General features: G+C 33.7%; 1 protein-coding gene across 1 annotated transcript in view; it reads left to right on the top strand.

The window, feature by feature from the left end:
* LOC106471766 (NADP-dependent malic enzyme-like) overlaps positions 1 to 10,023 on the top strand; it is a 41,887-nt gene that overhangs the window by 12,201 nt on the left and 19,663 nt on the right. The window contains exons 3-5 of the mRNA XM_022401309.1: positions 3,356 to 3,480; positions 3,967 to 4,042; positions 6,241 to 6,402. Of these exons, the coding sequence (XP_022257017.1) occupies positions 3,356 to 3,480; positions 3,967 to 4,042; positions 6,241 to 6,402 (363 nt within the window). The remainder of the gene's footprint in view (positions 1 to 3,355; positions 3,481 to 3,966; positions 4,043 to 6,240; positions 6,403 to 10,023) is intronic.

The following is a 10,023-nucleotide window of genomic DNA, read 5'->3' as shown; positions in this document are numbered from 1 at the left end:
CTGTATGCAAGTATTTTAATATACTGTTCATGTGAGAAACACCCTGTATGCAAGTATTTTAATATACTGTTCATGTGAGAAACACCCCTGTATGCAAGTATTTTAATATATTGTTCATGTGAGAAACACCCTGTATGCAAATGCTTTCATATAATCTTCATTGTAATTTTAAGTGGTACTTTCATCTTGTCTGTAAAACGTTTAAATATCGTGCGAGTCAAGTTATGTTTTTACGTATAGATGAAAGTTGTGATATAGAGAATAAGTTATGGAATCTATTTAAAGGTTATGGGATCTATTTGTTTAAGATATGAAATATTACTCTCTCTTTTTTTCTAAGATAAACAGTTGCCATAGGTTTGTCTATTTGTGTCATCAGAGGGTGTTTTTTGCCCTGTTTTAAATCTTATGCTAAGAATACGCTCAGGATTGACTAGTCTGTGTATTGGAGAAAAATGTTGAATTATATTTTTTTTAAACATATCACATCGCCTTACTGGTATTGCATACAGGGCCGCTGTCGGGGGCGAGGGGGGAGTAACGAGTGCAATGGTCCCGAGATAAAAGCGAAACGTCTCCGGAATTCTATTCTCTAACCCTTTCCGAAACGAATAAATTCACAAGTTCACCTACTTTGAAAGTTATTTTCCGTGTTATAAATAACCTAAGAGTTAGCATGGGTTATTACGTGAAGGCTCCCCTAACAAACGACCCCAAGTGGCTTTTTTGTACCTTTTGCGGGCTTACGACGCTAAACATCAGGTTTCGATACCCTTGGCGGCCAGAGTACAGACAGCCCATTGTGTAGCTTTGTGCTTGATAATAATCTAATCCAACCAAAACCCTCACAAACCACACTAAACATGGGTCTCTAGAGAATATGATATTGGTTTTAATTAACGATTTTAAATAGCACAACCTTGTAACTATTCTGACTCATTTTGTTTACGATTTATTCAATTCACTTGTTGATTTTGATGTAACGATGTTGCTAAGATAACATTTTGTTGCTCCCCAGTAGCACAGCGGTATGTCTGCGCACTTACAACGCTAGATTCCGGGTTTCGATACCCGTGGTGGGCAGAGCACAGATAGCCCATTGTGTAGCTTTGTGCTTGATAATAATCTAATCCAACCAAAACCCTCACAAACCACACTAAACATGGGTCTCTAGAGAATATGATATTGGTTTTAATTAACGATTTTAAATAGCACAACCTTGTAACTATTCTGACTCCTTTTGTTTACGATTTATTCAATTCACTTGTTGATTTTGATGTAACGATGTTGCTAAGATAACATTTTGTTGCTCCCCAGTAGCACAGCGGTATGTCTGCGCACTTACAACGCTAGATTCCGGGTTTCGATACCCGTGGTGAGCAGAGCACAGATAGCCCATTGTTTAGCTTTGTGCTTAACTTCAAACAAACAACCATTTTGCTAAAATTGTCGTGTTTCGTTGCTGAACTCGATTTTAATAGGGAGCGGTCCTACTTTTTTTAATCACAATTTACTCCTCGTTGCCAACATTTAATCAAACTTGTTGGAATAGATAACGTGAAACCTTCTTAACCAGCTAAAACAGATCCACACAATGATATTAGTCTCATCACTCTTCAAGACTCGGGTGAAACAATCCTAACCAAGGCATTAAACAGGTTGCTCTCAAACTCAGACCCGTTACCACAAAGTAGGGGATAAATAATATAATTTATTTCTACGTAAGCTTTTTTTTAAAATTCTTCTTCAATTCAATGTTAACCCTAAAGACACCTTTAAAGTGATCCCTTGCATCCACGGGTATGATTGGTGGCTTATGGGCTGCATTCCAAACGTGAAATCTAAGAGCACAGAGATTTGTGCACACAATAAACGCTCTGACGTGCGGTTCTGACCTCTCAGTAAACTCCTGTGTGGTGAATATAATGTAGTATGTGACTCTTTCCATTCGACTATATACACTAAAGGGTGATTAATTTAGAGTGGCTGATCCAACTTTCCACATAAATACTTCCAATGGTCTTCCTTTTTTTTTATTCAACATATTACCTACAGCGAAAATGGGGTAAGAATAAGCGGACTGAAATGTTTTGATTTGTTTGATTTAGAGCAAAGTCACGTTGGGCTATCTGCTGTGTACACCACGGAGAATCGAACCACAGATTTTTAGCGTTGTATGTCCTTAGACTTATCGCTGACCCACCGGAGGACGAAATGTTTTAAAAAATAATTGATTTTTGAACATCCGTGAGCTTGTTTCTTCAAGGCCTTTTGACACCGACTGATTGGCTGTTCTTGATAATTACTATGAGTGCCAGAATTAAGAGAAGTACTAGGATCCAAGTTGTAAAATAATCTGATCAAATCGTCCGATAGTCGTTTACACATAACATGAGGTTTTAAGGATCTTGTCCCCCCTCCCTCTAAAGAAACTGTTTAAAAATAAGACTCAAATTAGGTGCATAACAGCTAGTTCGAGGGATTTAATATCACATATTTCTTTTCAGTTTCGCTGAGAGAAAAATAATGTATTCATTATGATTTTAAACGTTATCTTAACTCACCAGTGCAATGCACCAAGTATTCGCTTGTCTCTGCACCTAAGACCAGAAGTAAATATGTTCCTAACTAATGAACCCCATCTGGCAATGCACTATGGGAGAGGCCTGTTTTTAGCTATGAGTGTCTTGTCCACTGAATTATACCTAGCAGTGAACCATGGGAGAGGTCTTTTCCTAACTATGAGAATCCTGTCCACTAAATCCTACCGAGCAATTCACCATGGGAAAGGCCTTTCCTAGCTATGAGAATCTTGTCCACTAAATTCTACCGAGCAGTGCACCATGTGAAAGGCCTTTTCCTAACTATGAGAATCCTGTCCACTGAATCCTACCGAGCAATGCACCATGGGAAAGGCCTTTCCTAGCTATGAGTGTCCTCAGTCTGGTAGTGTAATGGTTGTGCTATTAGATGAATATTTCAGTCTGGTAGTGTAATGGTTGTGCTATTAGATGAATATTTCGTTCAAGTTTTCTTCAAATGTTACAGAAGGGTTTTGTCAGGTGCACATAAACAATTAAAATAAATACTGTAAAATGAATGTGCATGTGTGGCTATATAGTTAGAAAGGTGAAACTGGTAATATTTAAGATGATAACGTAGAACCTCCTTATATATTAAGTCAAAACTAAACAAGTATGGTTGTAACTTCTACTCAGAAAAATCTTTGGAAAATTTTCAAAGTATAGTGATTTGATTATAACGTTTTATTATCTAAAATCAGTTAGTTTTTCGTTCTGGTATGTTATGATATTGTAGAAATGATCAAAACACTTAATATCATCAATTATTTAAGGACTTCGATGAAGAACTTTTCTACAAGGTAATGATGGAGCATACGGAAAAACTGATGCCAATAGTCTACACTCCAACAGTAGGCTTAGCTTGTATTAAATACAGCACAATTTTTCACCGCCCAAGGTAAAATATTTTAATAACTCGTGAAAAATATATATATACATATTATCTGATCTAATATTTTCACTTAGAATGCATTCAAAACCGTATAGTGTAAAATATTATTTACCATTCATAAGTTCTGATATGTTTAAAGTTTTGTAAAATATAATTGAAGTGTCTTATATATAACTAAGTGCGAAGTACGTATGTATTTGTTGTGTTGTAAAATATGGTGATTATTTTCAAACTAGTGGGATTTCTGTTATAAACCCAATTTTTAGGTATTTAAATTATTGTTCAAAATAAGCAGAATCCTTCTCTGTTTATGTACATGCTTATACATATGACTTGCCAAAAAGGAAGAATCTGAGAATCTACAGAAAGACAGAATATAGCTAAAATAAAAAAAACACACGTGATGGAGATTTTCACAGAAAGATAAATCTCCTCATCACTTGCCTTTTTCTATATTTAACATTTAAAATAGTAAAGTTATTTGTTTTTTAGAGGAATTTTCTTGACAGTTCACGATGGTGGAAGAATTCATCATATTTTAGGGAACTGGCCGGAAAGAAATGTTAAGGTTAGTAAAACTATGTTATCTCTAGAAACAACTTGATTGATTATCCACTCTGCCATCTAGTGAATTTTTTGTTTTAAATATCTATAATAAGCCTTTCTTCGCTAGGTTTAAATAAATAATAAAATTAAATCCATCACTGCCAGAAAACAAAAGCTGTACTATTATAGCGTATTTTGGTAATTAGATTATTTCGCACCTGCGGAATGAGTGGATAAATTAAGCAAAGGGTTAAAAAAACTAAAGATTATAAACATTATTTCTGTAAAATATAGATATATAAAATAATAATATGTTTATGTTAAAGCTCACTGACAAATGTTTCACAAGGGCTTCCAACAATACTACACAGAAGTTTAAAACCACTAGTTGTTTCCCAGTCACATCACGCATATTGTCCACATATAGGAAATATATAACAGGAATACTACACAGAAGTTTAAAACCACTAGTTGTTTCCCCGTCACATCACCCATGTTGTCCACATATCAGAAATTACCATATCCAAAAATTTGTAATTGCAAGAGGAGCTATTGATTTAGTATTTCTTTACATAAAGGAATGTTTGTAGATTTAATTTGTAACTGGAAGAGGAGCTATTGATTTAGTATTTCTTTACATAAAGGAATGTTTATAGATTTCATTTGTAACTGGAAGAGGAGATATTGATTTAGTATTTCTTTACATAAAGGAATGTTTATAGATTTAATTTGTAACTGGAAGAGGAGCTATTGATTTAGTATTTATTTACATAAAGGAATGTTTATAGATTTTATTTGTAACTGGAAGAGGAGCTATTGATTTAGTATTTATTTACATAAAGGATTGTTTATAGATTTCATTTGTAACTGGAAGAGGAGCTATTGATTTAGCATTTCTTTACATAAAGAAATGTTTGTAGATTTAATTTGTAATTACAAGAAGATCTATTGATTTAGTATTTCTTTACATAAAGGAATGTTTATAGATTTAATTTGTAACTGGAAGAGAAGCTATTGATTTAGTATTTATTTACATAACGAAATGTTTATAGATTTAGTTTGTAACTGGAAGAGGAGCTATTGATTTAGTATTTATTTACATAACGAAATGTTTGTAGATTTAATTTGTAACTGGAAGAGGAGCTATTGATTTAGTATTTATTTACATAACGAAATGTTTATAGATTTAATTTGTAACTGGAAGAGGAGCTATTGATTTAGCCTTTCTTTACATTAAGACATGTTTAAAGATTTTATCTTTAAACCTGTTTTATATTTCCTATATGTGGACAACATGGGTGATGTGACTGGGAAACAACTAGTGGTTTTAAACTTCTGTGTAGTATTCCTGTTTTATATTTCCTATATGTGGACAATATGCGTGATGTGACGGGGAAAAAGTAGTGGTTTAAACTTCTGTGTATTATCTCTGCTTTATATTTTCTATATGTGGACAATATGCGTGATGGAGAACTAGCTAGAGACTGAACAATTTGTGAAAAAAAAAGTGCGTACGAAATTAGTGGCTTACAACTCCTCCTACAATACACCTGTTTTACATTTAACAACATGTAAACAATGTTCATGGGGGAGAAAGAACTAGAAGTTTTCAGCTTGTGTGTAGTGATTCTGTTTACAGTTAACAGTATATTGAAAACATTCACGACGAAGAACCAATTGTTGGTTTTGACTTCTGTATAGTGCCTTTCTTTTAGATTTAAACAATGTGCGGAAAACATGTGTGCTTGAGAACCAATTATTAGTTTTCAACTTCTGTGTAATGTTTGTTTTGCGTTTAACAATGTGCGGAAAACATGTGTGACAGAGAACCAATTACTAGTTTTCAACTTCTATGTAGTGTCTTTCTTTCAGATTTGAACAATGTGCGGAAAACATGTGTGACAGAGAACCAATTAATAGTTTTCAACTTCTCTGTAGTGCCTTTGTTTTACATTTAACAATGTGTGAAAAACATGCGTGCTGGAGAACCAATTATTAGTTTTCAACTTCTCTGTAGTGCCTTTGTTTTACATTTAACAATGTGCGGAAAACATGTGTGACAGAGAACTAATTGATGATATCCTATGTAGTACCGTCCTTATTATCAACTTCTGAGTGAAAGAAATAGCTAATAGTTTACTAACTGAAGATTCATCTCAATATAATTCAGTCTGTAACAAAGAGTTTGGTGGATTTCTTTCTTTTCTTTTCTTTCAATAGGCTATAGTTGTGACTGATGGCGAGCGTATCTTGGGTCTCGGAGACCTGGGTGCTAATGGCATGGGAATTCCTGTTGGAAAGCTAGCCTTATACACTGCACTGGCTGGAATTCCCCCAGAATTAACTCTCCCTGTCACCATAGACTTCGGCACTAATAATCAGGTAGTTTGAGCGTCATTATTGGCCAATACTCAGTATTTTTATCTGTTATTTGTAACTTGAACTCTCCACTTTAATTTCGTGGCGCCCCCAAACGGACTTTTTAATGAATAATTAATTATACAGGCCTTCAATGGTTTTGTTTTATTCTCTTGAAATTTTTACATGTTCTACGGTAATTCTTGTACGCTGAATCCGAAAATCATATCCATTTTTTCTTCATCAGGTATAAATTTTTCACAAAACATCATAACGCAATACATAAAAGAAAGACCACAACACGTAGTTTTGAGACGTAGATTTCACAAAAAATTAGGGTGAATGAGGATGCATATTCATTTGACATCAATGTTCTTCCCTTTTCTTCCGTTTGTTTGTATGTCTGTTCACAAATATAATAATAAAAATGTTCATTGTAGTAAACGAAAAAATAATTTGATCTAAGTAAGAGTTTTTCTTCCCGATTTGTAAAAAAATATTTACGTGATAGACAAAAATTAATAATATTTTCGAAGTCTGCGTAACTGAATTATGGAAATTCCATTATTAAAACTAAAAATAACTTTATGGAGTTTAAATTCGCAGTCCTGCGTTACCATTATCATCCAAGAATAAGAGCAGCTTACTAAAAGTAAAAGGTGGTTAGGACGCTTGACTCATAATCTGAAGGTCGCGGGTTCGAATCCCCGTTCCACCAAACATGCTCGCCCTTTCAGCTGTGGGGGCGATATAATGTGACGGTCAATCCCACTATTCGCTGGGATTAGAGTAGCCCAAGAGTTGGTGGTGGATGAGGATGACTAGCTGCCTTCCCTCTAGTCTTACACTGCTAAATTAGGGACGGCTAGCCCAGCTAGCCCTCGTGTAGCTTTACACGAAATTAAAAACAAACAAACTAACTAAAAGTAAAAGTAATGAACTTTTGCTTGAAACCAAAGATGATTTTAAATTATGTGTGACAATTTCAGATATATGTAAAATATAATGACTTGAAGACCAGTTTAAGGAAATAACTTATATTCTGATGAAATAGAACCCGAAATTTCAAACACACGGAACAGAAGATGAAATAAGTCATCTCGAGAAATGAATTACTCCAAACTGAAACACTGTGAAAACATTCAGATTTCATAATATATCCTGGAAGTTAATAACAAACAGGAGGTCAAATATAATATAGGAGCATCAGGACAAAATCTTGCAAATATATAAAATCTCTAAAAATCGAAATGTGATAAATAACTTTCAACAACTAAACCCTACTTCTGATTGGCTTTATCTGTTGCCTAGTAGCAAGATGGTAATAGCTGGCTTGGTTTATTTTGCGGATTTCGCTTTCGTAAGAGGCGCTTTTTGACCACACGAGTCCAAGGTTGTAATTTGGAAAACAGCGTCAACGTATATTAAAACATAGAGATAGGATTGAGGATAATATTATCAAAAGCTATGTTCTAATTACTTCTTCTATGATTGTGAATACAATATCAACCAAAACTTTGTTTATATAGGTCATTTTACTTAATAGTTTGTACTGAACACGAGATGTTTATGTCCGAAAAAACAGATTATATTAATTAACTCGTCTGTCAAATTATCGATATGTTTTCATATACCGTTCAATACAGGTTGGGTCAACATCTGCTATCATCCTGAATAATTTTTCTCTCCATGTTACAGTAATCAGTGTAAAGAAAGCACAATAAAAAAATCGGGGAAATCACTTATGTTTTTGTGATATACATAGTAAATCCCAACAGTAACTAGTAAAATTAACTGCAATATTGACGGTATCTGTGTTATCATTTTTATTACTGGAACATGTAACCAACAAAGTAAAACAGGGACAGGGGCTTGTTGACAAAATGAGGCACTTCTCAAGCATGGTAAAGCAAGCTTTTTTAGGATGGGAGGGGGGGGGGCTAGAGGAGACTATGGAGAGTGTGGGTTGCCCTCTCGTACACATAAGGTAAAAAAGCAATAACAAAAATACAGATTTTCGTTTAGTCTTATAAACACTTCTAAATTCTAAAAACTATACGGTGCATTCTTGCGTATTAGCACTTAATAACATATCATAATTATTTTTTAATTTAAAGACTTACAAGTCCCTGTGTCATATGTATATTCAAACCGAAATCATTTTTCTCCTAATAACTAGCAACAAACAAGGTATGGAACAGGTGCATCTTTTAGTACATGTTGACAGTTTTTTTATGACACAGAAAAAGAGCATTTTGGGGGTGTAAGAGAAGGAAGGTAGGGAGACCCAGCTCATCCACTCTGGGCACGTCACTCATAAGCAACTGGTGCATCAGTGGCTTAGAAAAAAATGCTTTATAAAACGTATGAGGCCTATATGAACGTCACAACCACCCACCAGAAAAGCAAGAATAAGGCATAGAGTAGCGTCTTATAAATCGTTTTATTTTATTGTATGAGAAGAAAACCTTTACGAGCTACAAAGAAAGCAAATACTGAAGCCAACGCCTTGATATAATCAACATCCCACCTTAAAACAAATCTGTTTAAATCCGGATTTTGTCACGAACTCAACCTTGTTGTTTTCTAAAGCAAATATAAAAAGACCATATAATCCATAAGAACCAAACCTTACTCATAGTTTTTCAGCATATAGAAGATTCATATGCATTTTTGAAAAATTCTGTAATGTTAGAATTTCAAATCTTTAGTAAATTCATGTATTGTGGTGTAATGCAACGCAAAATACCAATCTATAAAACTAATTAACTTTCTTGCAGCACTGAATACTGTTCATACTAGATATTGCTATCCCAACAATACAATTCTCCTCCACTCACGACCTATGTGCTTCTATTAATATATTAGATGTCCTTGAGAAAGGCGTAAGCCGAACGTTGGACAATGCATAAAATTAATCTAGTTTTTTAAGTGTTCGTTTACTTTAATAGTCGTGATTGTTTTGTATTTAAAGCTTAAATTCTAACTTTTTGAAAACGTGATTCGGCGATCCACTGTTTTTTGTTGTTTTTTTTTGTTTAGCGGACGAAAGTATATAGTTATAACTAACACGAATACTGTAATAACGTACAGTGTCTCTCTGTGATATAATTTCTTCTATATATGTCAATTTTATCATACAGCCGTTTGTTTCGGTTTGTACGTTGGCTTTTAAACAGAAAAACGATTTTTTTCTTTTTTTTCTCCATAAAAATTCTCACCTGATTACCGTATTTTTCGGAGTATAAGACACACCGGTGTATAAGACGCACCGGTGTATAAGACGCACCCTTATTTTGAAGACAAAGTTTTTTGGGTGAAAAAAGCTACAGTTGTATTTGAAAGATTTTTATTGAACAAAAATTCAATTTGATACTTTAAAAATTAGTATATATTGTTCTAAACACAAAAGAGCTCAAAACATCAAAATAAGAAAATACCGTAAATCAAAAAAGGTTTACTGTTATTTAGTTTGGTTCAAAACCTACAAAATTTTCATTGCTTTCACTGTAATTTATTTTTTTATTATTTAGGGAGCATTATAAATACTTTCGTTTTTAAAAGATAAAAAAAGCTACTATTGTTATAAATAACACATTCAATTGAACTAAACTATGTATGCCTATCTATATATATTTACACATG

This window comes from Limulus polyphemus, unplaced genomic scaffold (assembly GCF_000517525.1).
Source record: "Limulus polyphemus unplaced genomic scaffold, Limulus_polyphemus-2.1.2 Scaffold115, whole genome shotgun sequence".
Taxonomy (NCBI): Eukaryota; Metazoa; Arthropoda; class Merostomata; order Xiphosura; family Limulidae; genus Limulus; species Limulus polyphemus.
The sequence above is the reverse complement of the archived record's forward strand: the minus strand, read 5'-3'. Positions and strand labels throughout refer to the sequence as shown.